This window comes from Panthera uncia, chromosome D4, assembly GCF_023721935.1.
Source record: "Panthera uncia isolate 11264 chromosome D4, Puncia_PCG_1.0, whole genome shotgun sequence".
Taxonomy (NCBI): domain Eukaryota; kingdom Metazoa; phylum Chordata; class Mammalia; order Carnivora; family Felidae; genus Panthera; species Panthera uncia.
Window position 1 is genome coordinate 67,968,301 of NC_064807.1, and position 15,778 is coordinate 67,984,078.

Below are 15,778 nucleotides of genomic sequence, written 5' to 3' on the forward strand. Positions count from 1 at the left end.
CAGTGCAAGAAGGATCTGTCAACTCCAGACTGCTCTGGAGCCAGCCTCGCCCGAGCCTGCTTCTAGCCCCTGGCCAGCTGGCTTTTAGGCCCCCCTCCTCCCTCGTCTCCCCACCTTCTCTCCTCCTCCCTGGCTCTCATCTGTTTTCTCCACTATCCAAGCAGAACAACCCATCAAAACCCCATTCCCGGGGTTGGCAGGCAGGGGCCATCTCCTGTGCCAACTGCGCGGGTCTGGCAGTGGCTCCCTGCAGCACTGGCCAGGCCAAGCCAGAAAGAGAGCCGCGATGAATTAGTGATGCTGGCCGTGCAAGCAGTATGAGGAATGGCCACACACTTGAGCGTGTTGGCCTTCCATGCCTGGTGGCCTCCTGCACCCTGCTAAGTAAGGGCCCACCTTATGGTATGATTAGCAGGTGTCCAACAGAGTGTTTCTGGGAAAGACATACATCAGCAAGGAGGAACACGGACTTTGGGATTTACTCTGTCATGGCTTTTTGTTATCTATGTTCAGAAAACATAATGGCCCTGGCCACCCCCGCTCCCACACCCATGGCCCAGGCCATGACACCTTGTATCACCACCGAGGCACCTTGTTGCTGTAGCCAGAAGATACCAAGCATTGTGAGAAAATGCCACATCGCTTGGGGTACTGGGTTCCCCACCCCAGCCCTAAGTAGTGCCATGCACCAGCAGAGGTCCAACAGTTTGTACCGGTGAAGATGAGGAGGGTGAAGAGACGATGCTCTGATGCTAGGAGAGGGGGCCGCTGACTGGGTTAGTGTGTGTTGCAGGGAGGGACCATTTAATCCAGAGCATAAATACACACGCCTTTTAGTTCAAGAGAGCTTCCTTAAATAGTTGTAAATCCTGCCGTTATCAACGAAGTACAGTCTCTGGGTAAGTTTCACTCAAACACGGTCAAGAAAATTGCAGGCACCTTTTTCTGTCTCCAAATCGATCTGATTCCGACCTCTTTACATTTGTGCGGTCCTGGGCAATTTCCAAAGGGGCCTTTACAACCATTACCTCGCAACAGCCTTGTTTACTATTCAAATTTGGAGATGCAGAAAAATTGCACCTGCAAAGTCTGAAGCCGTGGTTCTAGACCCTCTTGTTGATTGTTTCCGTATCCATTCTTCAGAAACAAGTGAGTCCATAGTAGCCATTTATGGTCAAGTTTCAGCAGCCTGCTGAGAATCCCTCCACTGCTCTCTCCTGTCCTCAGCATGAACCCTCCCCTCCACAAGATGGGATTTGAGACTTGAATGGGGTGGGCTCCATTCCCGTCCCCCAGCCTCAGTACTCAACACTGTCCCAAGCAGAACCAACTTCCAGGGACCCCAGGCCACAGGGCTTTTGCCTCTGCAGATAAGCAGGCACTCAGGTGTGCTTTTTGAAGAAAATAAAAGCTGGCATAAATGATCAACAAACATGGATATGCTGCCAAATGCCAAAATGTGTACCAGCCACTAGTGTCTCAGCTGAAGGTGGTGATGAATGATAAGGCTTTGCCTGACATTGGACTTTTATAGTAAAGGAATGTTGAGCCATCCCACAAACATTTCTGACCTTTCTACGTAAGCATCTGTTAGTAAATGAGCAGGAAATAAGAGAACATGTGTAATAGGATACTATTTTGAAATAACATTTTATTTTTTTTTTCCTCCCGGCATTTCCTCTCCTCCTTGGGTTTTTTCCACATTCAAGCAGCTAGGTTCTTCTAAGCTACTTGGCTTTTGAGTCTTAAAATCTGACTCTTTGGGGAACAGAAAGATTTTTGGCATAGACAAATGAAGATGAAAATGTGGAAGGCTTCTTCATCATCCAGATAAGAAAAGAGGTTGCCAGTTTGAGGACTGGAGAGAAAAGTCGGAGGCAAAGTGACGAGCGGTAGACATTAGGAAGTCTGACCAGAGGGGCCTGAGCTCCACAGGTGGAGGCTAGGGAACAGAGATTAAAGAGCAGAGGGGGACAAGTGTCCCTCTGCCCAGGTAGAGCTGGGGCAGAATGGCTTGTGTGGTATGTCCAACAGGTAGAGATTCTCATGCCAGCAGGACCACGACTCCCACCCACCAAAAGGGGCATGAGGGAAGCAGGGAGTGCCCCAGATGTATCAGCAAACAGATGACATCACAACCTAAATAGACTTCCCTCCGTCTCCCTGTGCCCTGGAGAAGACAGATGAATCCCCAGGAACATGGAACAGGCACCCTGATTTGACTTCGGATCAAGCTTCAGCCCTCCTGATAGAACGAGGTTCAAAATACAAACGAGGCTGTTCAGACTGATGGAAAGCCAGTTCTTCTGACACCCAACACAGGCCTTTTTTTTTTTTTTTTCTTTTTTTTTTTGGTCCTACAGAACGTTCCTTTGACCAGGCCAGTCTCCTCCCTGGCACATGAACTCTTGACTAATATTCTCTGGCCCAGAACAGACCTGGGTTGTGACTGTCGCTGCTTTGCAGCTGGGTGAGTGGTTCATGAAGTACAGGGATCGGGGAGGGACAAGCCCCAAAGAGAAAGCATCGGGAACACAGAAGGCATAGGTGCTCATGGTGTGTGTCACCAGAGGAAAGAAGCTCGCATGCTAGACCTGGGGTGGGGGACACGATTGATATGTAAATGCCCCGTCCTTCCACTCTGCTGACACCCGTACCCTGTGGATGTGCCCACACTCACCTCCCAAAGGAGGGTACCAAATGAACAGTGGGTGTTGCCTTCACTTGCTTGCCTTCGTCCCTCCCCCACCCCTCTTGCCCCACCCACATCTTCTGCCCCAGGCAGAAACCCCAACCTGACTGCCAGATCTGGGATGCAGATTCCGGGCAATGGGCAGGCCACAGCTGCACAGGTTGTAGGTTTAGCAACAGGCTGATGTTGCTAAACTGAACTAGATAATAAAAGAGTGGGCACTGGAGCAGAAAAGATATGGGAAAAGAGTGTTGCAGGAGTGATGCTGGAAAGAATGTGGTTTTTTTTTTTTTTTTTTTTTTTTTTTGGAGAGTATGGGGATGAAAATCCTTGGAGTCGCACAGGGTGCAAGAGAATTAAGAAGGAAGCAAGTTGTGATTTGAGAAGTGTTACCAGGGAGGTGATAATTTAATCTTGGATCTTGAGAGATGCCAGTTAAAGACTGAAACTTGTTATTATTCTCAGCTGTTTGGACTCTGCTTCTTTGGAAATCACCCCACACAGAGACTGGATCATCAGGGTTGGAGCCATAAGGGTTAAACTAGCGCGGATAACGTCTAGGTGGGACCACGCTGGATGAAGGCAAGAGACTCTGGTCCCGGCTCTCTCTCTCTCTCTTGTTCCTCTAGCTCTGACCCACGGAACCAGGGTAGTAATGTAGCTTTAGGAGTCTCATCTGGCCCCAGACCCTAAATCCAGGCTCTCCTCCACTATCCTCTGGGGCAGAGACACCTCCACAAGGACAGAAGGGACTACTGCTTCTATTTCTATGATCCTGGGAGGAGCAGAGGGAGGAGGTGGAGGGGAAAGGTCCACACAGGAGGAGCAGGCTGCCAGAGTCCCCCTTCCTCTCTAGGACCCTTCGGCACTGGTGGAGACAGGACTCTGAAGTGAAGTAAAATCAAAGCCAGTAATGCCAAGGAAAGCCCCAAATGAAGCAGGCTCTTGACATCAAAATACCAGCCCTCCGCACCCCTTCTGTGGGAATGTGCCCTGTGGACATGCACGCACACCTCAAGTCCACACAAGCTACACAGAGGACACTTCATCCTGAGAACGCATATCCACTGCAAACTTTAGCTGTGACGCGGGCAGCCGTGTCTCGGTGCAGCGAAAGGACGTCAGCTGCCCCGTGCCAGGGCAGTGCGGCACCCCACACTCCGTTTCGGAGCTCAGAGCAACCCAGAGATGGAAGCAAGGTGTGCTTGGAGAAGGACTGAGCTCCCTTTTGCCAGACGGGTACAAGCAGAGGTTGGACACTCACTTGGTAGGCATTAGCGCCTCAGATCAGAGGAACTCTGGGTCCCTGGCAGATGCTGGTTCCTTTCTAATCTCAGACCATTATGGTCAAAGAAAGGATACAGATGAGGCAAGTAGATCTACCAGTTGGATCTGCAACACAATGGTTTTTAAGGGAATCTCATCACTCCTGTCCGAGCCACAATATGTTTTTTTGTAACATACCTCAACTTCTTAGATATGCCAGAATGTTTAATAAATACTCAGTATTTGCTTATGCTGTACCCTCCGCATAGATTGTTTTGCTCCATTACTTCCATCTGGCAAACTCCTACTCATACTTCAAAACCCTAGCACTATGAAGCCTTCTTTTTCTCAGTGGCCCCAGACAGGGTTAGGCACTGGGTTTCACAGCAGTAGCCATTTCTATAGACTCTCTTATGGCATTAATTGCAGCATGCTCCAGCAGTCTGGAAGTTGCTCAAGAGGCTAACTCAGAGAGAGATCTTCCCCCACTGTCCTCTACTCCTGCCTGGCATGTTTTCTTCAATGTGAGTCTAGGAACTTAGCTTTCTCCCCATTCTGCCTTCATAACCCTCAGGTCGTGCCCCAGGGGTTGTCGGGTCCTTCCGGGGTTTGCTGCCCTCCAGCTGAGGGTTTGCAGTCTCAGTCTGAGGAGCGCTTTAGACACAGCCCTTCTTCCAGGCATTGTTCTTTTCCCAAGTGGCAAGTCCCTGAAATCCAGATGCCAGACTTAGCCCAATCTAATGATGCACAGGGCACCAGAGAAGGAGCTGGAACAGCCGGGCTCAAGCTCGGTCCCTGTGTGATTACCCTACTCTGGGACTCAATTTCCCCATCTGTGCAAAGGGAGGACGAGGTGAGGGAAGGCCCTGCTTCTGGGTTACCCTATCGTGACAATCTGTCTAACAAGAAGGCCATCAGTAAGTCAGCTGCATTTTCTCCAACATGGGAAGGAAGGAACTCCAAAGGTTCCCAGACCCCAGGGTGTCTCGCCCACTGTCGGTTCTCAGCTGTTTATCCAAACGTGCTGACTCGAAGCTCTCAGACTGTACCAACTCTCCAGATGACAAGGACAACTGTTTAAATCACAAATGATTTCCTTGTGCCAGCTGAGGCAGACACGGCGATCATTCCTAAGGCCTAGGCAGCGCTTTGCCTCATTTGCCTCCTCTTGAAAGCCTTCTGGAAAGCCTTCCTCTCCACCATATTCTCCTCCAGTGAGCCAGTCCTGAGTGACTCTCACTTCTGGCTTCTCCCCCTGGCATGTCCTACGTGGCTCTCCTGTCGATCCTGGCCCTTTATCAACCCGACTCCCCTCCAGCCTCTAGCTGTCCTGTCCACTCCCAGAGCCCCACACAAGCCAGGTGTGCGGTGAGCTTTCAGGAGGTATTTTGACTCACGTTCCACACGTGTGGACCACAATTTATGCTCAAGTACACTTGAGTATCAGGCTGAGCCCAGCCGAGGGTACCTCCACATTTGCCTGTGTCATCTAACACTACTAACAACAAGTCACACACATTTATAGTGCTGTTACAGTCATCAAGGGCTCTCTCTCATGTGATCATTAGAACATTCTTAGGCAGACACAAGAAGCAATGGCATCCTCTATCCCATGACGAGGCTCCTAAGGAAGGGAACAGAGACCGGAGCCAGATCTGGCCTGCATGACTCCCAGTCCAGTGCTCTCTCCCCCGATAGGGTTTCTCACCCGCAGGAGTTCCATGAGGACCATCCCTAAGGGGAGACATGTATGCAGGGGATAGAGGACGGCAGGGAGGCACGAGGGGCTTGGAATGCTGGGGGGGAGGCCTGGAGCCCGTGCTTCAGACCAGAGCATGTTGTTAGAAGCGGCAGCGAAAGATACCCCATGGTGGGCATGCAGGGAGCAGCCCCGGAAAAGCCAAGAAGCCAAGACCCAAGCACCGAGGAGCCCTACATGCTATGGGAGCAGCAGACAGGCCGGGCGGGACCCCTGTGGCCTCCCTCAGGAGAAAGGGAGCGCCACCTCCCTGGAGGGCTCTGGGAGGTAGAGGGAACCATGCGCCCGAACCCTGAACCCCTGAACGAAGGCTGATCCCCGAGGCTCCGGGCTGTGAGCAGGACAAGAGGAAGAGTCTTTCCAGTGGCAATGCCCACCTCCGTGCATCCGCCCCACTATCAAGATGTTTCTAAAGCCTGGGGCTTTTCTGGTTTTAGCACACTGGGAGGTTTACCAGAGGAGTAGCTTCCGTGAAGTCCATCAGGAGATCGCCTGGCTCCAACGTAAAGGCACCTCCTCGGTCAGAGGGACTCTAGGAAGGCGCACAAAACATCGCTGGGTTAGTGCCGGCTCCAGACGGACAAGGGAATTTCACCAGAAAACACAGTTTCCTCTCCCTCCTCTCCCTCCCTCCCATCACGGAACCCATGACTCTGCCAGTCCTCTGTACCATTCCCTTGCCCAGCAGCATGCAAGTAGGAGAGACCAAACCCCACACGTTTTCTGAAACCTTAATGGGCAGAAACAGTATGTAGGCTAGAGAACTGCCTTCTTTTAAAAGGTGCCAACAACTTCTCTTTAAGTGCTTTCGGTGCTCTTTGGTCTTTTGGAGGGGGAGATGCTTCAAACAGTCCTTTGAATATAGAGAGAGCAAAGACCCCATCCTGGATCAAGAGGGTCAAGGCCTCAAGGAACTAAACTCATGGGCGCAGGGGGTACATGGTTGGCTCAGTCAGTAGAGCATGGGACTCCTGATCTCAGGGTTGCAGGGTTGTGAGCTCAAGCCCCATGTGTGGCACAGGGTTCGCTTTAAAAAAGAATTTAAATGGGGCACCTGGGTGGCTCAGTCCATTGGGCGTCCCACTTGGGCTCAGGTCATGATCTCGTGGTTCATGGGTTGAAGGCCTGCATGGGGATCTGTGCTGAGGGCTCAGAGCCTGCTTCGGATTCTGTGTCTCCCTGTCTCTCTGCTCTTCCCCTGCTCACACAAGGTGTGTGTGTGTGTGTGTGTGTGTGTGTGTGTGTGTGTTTCTCTTTCTCTCTCCCAAAAAATGAACGAACATAAAAAAAATAAAAGAAAAAAGAAGTTAAAGAAAACCCTCATCTGCGTAATAATTAGGAAGATCTTTATGGTGGGAGGGAGGTATTCTCCGAAAACCATGTTCAGTTTTTGGGAAAACATTTTTTTCCTCCTGTCCTAGGGTCTCAGCAGCATGGGAGGCCTGGAGGCCCTTTGTGAGAAAAAAAATAAACCCCATCAACTTGGCACAAGCAGGGCCCTAAGGAGAGAGATGGCCAGGAGAGGGAGCCCTGTGGCCTCTGGTACGATGCCACCCACATCCCCACTGAATTCTCCTTTGTTTCATAAATATTTTTGCTTGGTTTTAACCACGGTGAAGAATCTGTGATAGGAACCTGTGTCTACAGTTGGGACAAAGCAATATCAGGGATTCTGCACAAGACAGGGGAACCCAGGAGCTGATTTGCAGGAAAGGAGGGAGCCTCACTCGGGCCAGCCACTGACTGCGGAGTCCCTGGCCTGAGCAGCCTGTCCTATTGAGGATCACAAAGTATCCCAAAGACCCTGGGAAGGGAGCTGAGAAATGCCTGGCCCTGGTCAAGGAGGATGTGGCCTGGCCCACTGTTACTTAGAGGCTATCAGGAATCGTGATCTGTTTGCCCAGATGTCACTTCCACTGGACTGGACACTGGCCCATAAGCTGGGCAAGGAAGCAGATCTTATTCTCATTTTTAGGAGGAGGAGGAAGCTGAGGCTTGGAGAAACAAGGGCTGTGGAGTGACAGCTCATTGCAAGTAGCCAGGAGGCATGTGAACAGAGCAGCTGGAAGCACAGTCTGGGGTCTGGTCTTGCCTTCAGGGCCCCCACCCCATGCACCCACCATTCCTCGGTGGGGTCCACAGACCAAGCAGCCTTTGACTTGGCATCTACTCGTAGAACAATAGGCTTGAATGTGTTTGGACCACTTGCTGTAGAGTGACCGCAGCCAAGGGGCACTCAGAGCAAACCAAGAGAAATGTCTTGAGCAAGGCCTTGTCACAGCCCATTCACATTTCTGGCAACTTCCCGAAATTTCAAACTGACGAAGAAAATAATATTTCCCATTTTTAAACTATTTGTATGGGCCATCTGATATAAGGAATGAGATGGGGATGCTCCTATGTTTTCACTCCTCCAGATTTTCCATTATGGGGCAAAAAAACATTTCTTGTTTTCTATCTCTGCGGTGCAGTAACGGATTATATAGGGATGATATTCTAAAATCAAAATCACCCTCAAAAATCTCTCCCATTTCTCTTAAAGTACAATGTACAAGGTCTTTCTTACGCCATTTGTGTCTCATAAACTGTTAGGTCATTTTTGGGGACAGTTCTATAAAAACCCTGCCCCGGTGGTTGCTACCCTTGTTTTGCGAGCACACGGTTGATTGTGCCAAGTTTAAATGCTCGCGGGATGCCCTGCACTACATTTATACTGAATTCCTAGCAAATGCAGCTACTCCTCTCGGGGCTTTCCCCCCATACCTTGGCCCCTGGGGACAGCGGGCCCTTGCCTTCTGAATTCTGAGGCGAGCTGACTTTGTGGCCCTTGGGGGACACCAGTGGCGCTGAGACTTGCGTGGTGGCCGTGGTGGTGTGTGTGGTTGCAGCTGTGGACGCTCCTACTGCCTCGGCCAGGTCGGGAGGGAGGTCATCTTCATCACTGCGGTTACTAAAAGCACATGAAGCTCTGTTCATTACAACAATAAACAGGCTGTGGGGAGTGCAGGGAGGGCCGGGAGGGGGCGGGGGAGCTCCCCAAACAGATGTCTGCCAGATGTCCAGCTTACAGGATCCGATACAGTGACATTTTCGCCAAAGCCAATTTGGGCTGGATTTTCTGTCATTTGCCAAGAGGTTCGAATTTTTTTCTTTATTATGGAGAGACATATGTGATATTTATCATTTTATCCGTTGGTAAGCGTACAATTCAGTGACATTCAAAACATCCACAATGTTGTGTACCCATCACCACTGTCTACACCCAAAACTTTCTCATCACCCTTGACAGCAACTCTGTATCCACTGAACAATAACTGCCCTATGCCCTCTCCCTGCAGCCCCACTGCTTTCCGGCTAGATGAATTTGACTATTCTAGTTCCTCATACGAGTGGAATCATGCAATATATGTCCTTCTGTATCTGGTTTATTTCACTTACCATAATGTTTTCAAGGTCCATCCACGCTGTAGCCTATGTCAACATTTCATTTCTTTTTATGTCTGAATAATATTCCATTGCAGTGACAGGTTGTATTTTGTTTATCCATTCACCTGCTGAGGTACTAACATCTGTTTGAAACCCTGCTCTCAATTCTTTGGGATTGGAATCCCACTTGAGGTCATACTGCCGGGTCATATGGTAGTCCTATGCTTAATTTTTTGAGGAGCCACCAAGCCAAGGGAGTGGCCTCCTTTAGGAGGGTAAATACAAGCCATTTAAGAACCCACTGCTGTGGGGTGCCTGGGTAGCTCAGTCAGTTAAGCATCCAACTTCGGCTCAAGCCATGATCTCATGGTTTGTGGGTTTAAGCCCCGCGTTGGGTTCTGTGCTGACAGCTCAGAACCTGGGGCCTGCTTTGAATTCTGTGTCTCCCTCTCTCTCTGCCCCTCCCCCCTCAAGCTCTGTCTCTCTCTCTCTCTCTCCCCAAAATAAATAAACATTAAAAATAAATACATACATAAAATGTTTAAAAGAGAACCCACTGCCACGAGTGAAAAGGATAATGGCCCCTTTTGTGGCCTAACAGCAACCATTCCTTTGGGGTCATAAAGTAGTTACAGGGGAGGAGTTGGGCACATTTATTTGGGGGCCCAGCAGCTCTGGTCTTAGGAGCTCTCTGATGGAATGGGATGATCCAGGCAGAAAAGTACACTAGACAGGAAGTCACCATGAGGGAGGACAAGTCTGGGTTGGCGTTCTGGGTTTGTCTCCAGGGTGTGGATTTGTGGGGAAGGTTGGATTTCCCACAAGGTATGGCAAGGCAGGAAGCCCTTTTAATCTGGTCATACTGGCACAGGACAGAGCAGCACCGTCAATCGCTCCCTCTCAGTATAGACAGTATTTTCTCAAACTTCTAGAAATTAAGACAAGCCCTCTCTCCCCTAATGCCAACCACGTTGCTGCCTGTGCAGAAAAGAGCTAATTCTGCAGGCCTGGGGTGCTCCAGCTCTGCATATTCCAAAGGAACCTCTGGCCACTGGGAGCTCTTGGGAGAACCTCTGGGCCCTTGGAATATCCTGCCTGATAAGGGTGTCACTGCATACCTGAAACCTTGGGCCATGCCACATAGTCTATGCTATCATCAAACTTGAGGGGAGTCTCGGGGACCCTGACACACTTTCCCTAAGGGGCTTCCGTGTGGAATTTCTAGAACTCCGTCGGCACAGAGGTTATGTTTTAGAAATGATGGCTGAGCAAGGGTGTAGCTAAAAGGCCCATGGCCAGTGGGCACCAGTGTGGCCTGAGCAGGGTGCCTGACGGGGGCCTCACCATGGCAATGACCTCCTGGGAAATGTGGCCATGGTATACAATTGCTGTGGATAGGACTCACTGAGGGAGGGGTCCTGGGGGGTTTCAGATCATTCTGTGTATGCAGAAGCCTCAAGAGGAGGATTTAGAGTTTATTATTAATAAGGGAACAGGTGAGGTTGGAATAAGTAAATAGGAACATTAATAAGACGCCACATGTTTGGATCCATGCTGATGAAGTAAGTCAGATCAGTAACACATGCATTATTAGCCCATTTGAATTTCACAACAGCCCTGCATTATGGTCTCCACTCTTCAGAGAAGTAGATGATATTCAGTGGCTGATTGTAACATGACTTCCTCAAGGTCACATAGCAGTTAAGTGGAAAAGTGGGGTTAAAATTATTTTCTGCCATTAAAAAACAAAAACAAAAACAAAAACAAAGCTCATCTTTCACAATAGGAAGTCAACCGACACCGCCCAAAATTGAAAAAGACTCCAAATTCTTGATGGTTTTTATAACCTTTGTCCTAATTTAGATCTCGTGGCAAAGAGACATCTACCTAACTTCGTCACATCTTTCAATTCAACCTCCGTTTCTAAGGTAAATTCATGTTAAATTCATGAAATATCATTTAATCAGTACAATTTTATGTGAAGTTAGAGTCTTTTCTTTGGAATTATTTCTTTCCATTTTAACCACATGTGGGAAATGTCTAAAATAATAGTCATCAAATGTGAACATCAGTCATTTCTGGTGGCATGATGCTAGGGGATCGGTTACCTTTTCTCTTTAGGCTTGGAATATTATTCTCTTCAGAATATTTTTAGGCTTTTACACTATGTTTAAATGTATAATAAAGTTATATTTCTTGAAAAACATAAAGCAGTTCGTCATTTTCTAAACATACTGGCTGGTATCCATAGAAAGATGACGTTTTTCCTGCCTCAGACGCTACAGAGTTCTGCTTTTCTCTTTTCTCTGCACATAACAGCCACACTTTTCCTCCCTCTGTCATTATTTCCAGGAAAGAACATGGCTGGGGTTTTTGTTTATATCCTTAAAAGCAACAATTTGAAAAGTTGTTCAGAGCACTTGAACATTGTGATGCTCTTGTGGGAAAGCCTAAAATCCAAATACACATCCTGCTGTCCTAGAACTAGATATACTGTGAGAGCTAAAAGGGCTGTGTATGTGTGTGTGTGTGTGCATTTCAATAATAGTAACGCAGAAATATTTTTTAAACTGAAAATCTGAGTTTTTCCCATCTGTATTCCTTGACATTGTGCTTATTTACTTTGTCAATATCTGTGATTAGAAGAGATGAGTAAATAAGTGGTGACCAGTGTCAATGATTTAAGAACTATTAATGGGGCACAAGCTTAAATCCCATCCATTAATTTTGCTACTATTACTAATGGGGAAAATCCTGCTAGTCTTTGATTTTTGAAACAGAACACTTTGTGGGGGGTGGGGGTGGCTTAAGAAATATACATGTGAAGTTAGAGGTTTGAAAAAGGTTTACTCAAACGAGCCAATGTAGTGAGTTAAATTTTCTTCCCTTCCAGGCCATGTATTAGTCATTGTTTCCAACACGGTTACATGTCCCAAATAGGTGATAATAACCTTTGGAGTTTCAAAATGTAAAAGGAAAGGTTAATCCCGACAGCTTTATCCTCAGGGGAGCAGATTTTTTTCATGGCTTGATTTGTCCCCCAGAAGCCGTTAGGACTGTTAATTATTTGAATTACCCATTTTGGCTTTCCCAGGAAATACAGCCGCTGTAACTGTCCAGAGTTCTATTAAGGCTAATGAGGTGGGAGGTGGCTGCCTCTTTTCCTTTTCACAAGGTGCAGGTGGCAGGCCTGAGACGGCCGTTTGAGCATTGCATCTGGAGTTACCCTTCCTGGCCTGCACTTTGCACTCAGGGTACCCTCTAAACTTGACCTTTTCTCAGAGGCTTTCAGGTCCTTGAAAAGAAAGGAAAGGGAACCAATTCATCCCATGGCCAGGTCCTTTGCTATGGACTTTACCCACATTATCTCATGTTAACCCTCACAAAATTCCTCAGGGGTAGGTATCACCTCACCCATCTTACAGAAAAAGAGAGAGGCTGAAATAGTAATTTCCCCCCAGAGTTTGTAGAGGTAACCTAGCCAGGGCTCTAACAGAAAGAAGCCTTTCTGACTCCAGGGCCACATGCTTTCAATGGCACCCAAAGATCCTTTTGCAGTCCTCTGACCAATTAAACACCCAGGAATAGTGCCACAGTCAAGGTCAAGAAATGGGAACCACCACTGTGATTAGCACTGCTGCTACTACTAAACTACTACTCCTCTTATTACAGCCCTTACCTGTCTCCTTTGGATTGCAATTATTGGCAATCATTTTCTCCCTCCAATAAATTGTGACTCCTGAGGTGGGAACTGGCAAAGTCATTTTGCTCTGCCTAGAACAACTTTGTGCACATGGTAGCCAAGAAATTTTCATTAAGAGAAACAAAACTGGACAGGCCCCGGTGGTTCTGGATTATTCTGGGCATGACTCCCCTCCTAGGTCTCATACAGCTCAATGATTAGCTTTGGCTCTGTTGACAAACCAGGCTACCATCTCACAATTATGCCGTAGAGGCAGCTTTTGATATGGCTCCCGATGATTCTTCCTCCTGGTATTCATGCCCGTGTGTAATCCCTGACCCTGGAGAGTGGGCTAGCCCTGGCGACCTGCTTCTGATGAACAGAATACGGCAAAAGAGACGGCATGTCATTTGTGATTAGGTTACAAAAGGCTGTGAGAGTTCTTGCCTTGTGAGAGTTCTCTCTGGCTCTTCTTGTGTGCTTTCTCCAGTGGAGAAAGCGAGGGAGGCCTACATGACTAGGAACTGAGGGCAACCTCCAGACAATGGCCAGCCAGAACCAAATCCTGCCCCAAACTGCAGGAATGAGCCTGCAGGAGGCCACAGCCCTTGCCCAACCCTTGAATGCAGCTTTGTAAGAGACCCTGACGCAGAAGACCCAACTAAGCCATGCCTGGACTTCCAACCCACATAAACTGTAGTGTTTTGGAGTAATTTGTTACATAACAATCAATAACACATATGCCAACCGTGTAATGTCTTCAACGAGAAAAGTCTAGTCCCATTATGACTTAAATTGGAATCAAACTGTATTTTTAGGATGGCTCTTTGGAGAGGGTGTGAGAGGCTAAAAAGCATTTATAACTGAACATTTAGCATCAATTTTGTGGTTATAATTGAAAGACTTGCAGTACAAAACTCACAAACTGTATTGTCTTGTTAACTTCCTCACTCGGGGAGGCTTGATTTCCGGCTTTTCCACAGCTGGTTGGGTAGTTTCCACACGTATAGGAATAGGACTTCTAGAGGCATACCAAAAAACAGAATATTACTAACAGAAAAGTTTTATGGTCTTGTTTTGGCGGTAGGGACTGCTTTCTCAGTTAATTTATACCCTTAATAACATTGATAACAAATGTACCCTTTTTTCCTCCTTTCCACTCTATTAAATATATTTATTAAATATATTATTCATATTTATTTTTAATATTAATTAATATTAGTCAATTAATATAAAAATTTAATATTTGTTTATATTTATTAAATATATTTATTAAGTACAACTTTAAAAAATCATAGAAAGTCCAAAAATAAAAACTAAAATCATAGGGAAGAAAATATAGCAGGTAGGAATTGAATATAATTGGGGTTCCATGTAAAGCTTCCCTACCCAAAACATCTACCTCCAGGGTTTGCTTCATTACCAGATTTTGCCTATAAAATGAGCAAAGAGAAACCTGTGGATAGCCCGTTTTCACTTCCAAGTAATCTGGAAGCTGTGTTATTTTAAATACAGCATGGAATATATTTTTTAAAAGATAAACAGAGTATTTAATATGAAAAATGCATAATCAAAAGGCCTTTAAGTCTTGTTCTAAAACATTTTAATATTGTGTATAGGTGAACATGTTAGAAACTGTTTCACTTCTATATTTCCTCAAGAAAATATGCCAGATAACCAGTGGGCCCTACTCAAAACAGTGATTTTAAGGAAAAACTTTCATACATTGTTGTAGTAGTTATGACTAATTTCATTTTACAAAACCAGAAATTATCTTCTGGGACTAAAGGATATCAAAACAAATTGAGGTCCTCAGCAAGGAACTTCTGGCAAGGCAATGAACAATTCTGCATCCCCATTTTCTCCTCTAGTGTCTAATATGGTAATAGGCACATGGCCAGGGTCTAATCAATGTTTACTGAATAAACACGTGAATGAGCAAAATGAATTGGAGTCTGCGTAGTCCAGGTTCAAGATTTCCTCAAGCTGGGACCCTAGAGTCACCTGAACATAGTCCCTGGAAGAGCTTATATTCAACCAGGAGAGCACATAACTTCACTTGGGTAGAGTGACTGGCATCTGGAAAGCTCCATGGAGGAATTTCACTTAACCAGACGGAGGGAAGACTTCCAAGGTGGAAAACAGAGTGGAGGGCTATGGGATGCAAGGCGCTGGTGCTGCTGATGGGTGAGGTCCCAAGGGAGGAGCAGGGGATTTCCCCTCCAGCGGGGGAAAAAACGGGGGGAAACTTTGTGAAGGGCCTCAGGCTCTGGGGTTTACAATGAAAGCCAAGGCGTCACTAGAGGTTTTAGGCAAGGGAATGGCTTAGTCAGAGTTGCATTTTAGTTTTTTTTTTTATTTTTTATTTATTTTTATCTCCCCCACCCCCAGATTTGCATTTTAGAAAGGCCCTTAGAGCAAGAAGGAGGATACTGGTGAAAATAGGCTGGCCAGGAGCACTTTCGAAGACTGGGGATATAGGTATCCAGGCAGAGGGATAGTGAGGGCTTGAGGTACACCAGGATTAGGGTCATGAAGGGGAGAGGACAGATATAGGGGAAAATGTGAACACTTGAATTAGCAGGACTTGGTGACCAATTATATGAAGGGATGAAGGAAGAGAAAGGCAAGGACTCCTAGGCCTCAGATCTGGATAACAGGTAGATAATAATGCCATTAACCAAGACTGAAAAACAGGTGAAGGGTTAGTGGGATAGTGTGGGAGGAGATGAATAAGATTTTGAAAAGTTCAGGAGGCAGCCGGGTATTTGCCCTGGGGTATGCCTGAGTTACACTAAAACTATGGATTAGGAATCAAAGGTGACATAGAAAAGTATTAGTTTTATTTTTAACATCGAGAATTGTCCAGAGCAGTGGTTCCTGGGTTACTTGTTGAAATTCTGGTTCCTGTCCACCCCACCCCAAAGGATCTGAAAGGTCTGGAGTAGGACCC

At 47.0% G+C, this 15,778-nt stretch overlaps 1 protein-coding gene across 1 annotated transcript in view; it reads right to left on the reverse strand.

The window, feature by feature from the left end:
• EPB41L4B (erythrocyte membrane protein band 4.1 like 4B) overlaps nt 1–15,778 on the reverse strand; it is a 134,973-nt gene that overhangs the window by 10,686 nt on the left and 108,509 nt on the right. The window contains exons 22-24 of the mRNA XM_049629368.1: nt 13,748–13,846; nt 8,481–8,658; nt 6,172–6,249 (exon numbers count right to left, since the gene is read on the reverse strand). Coding sequence (XP_049485325.1) covers nt 6,172–6,249; nt 8,481–8,658; nt 13,748–13,846 — 355 coding nt within the window. The remainder of the gene's footprint in view (nt 1–6,171; nt 6,250–8,480; nt 8,659–13,747; nt 13,847–15,778) is intronic.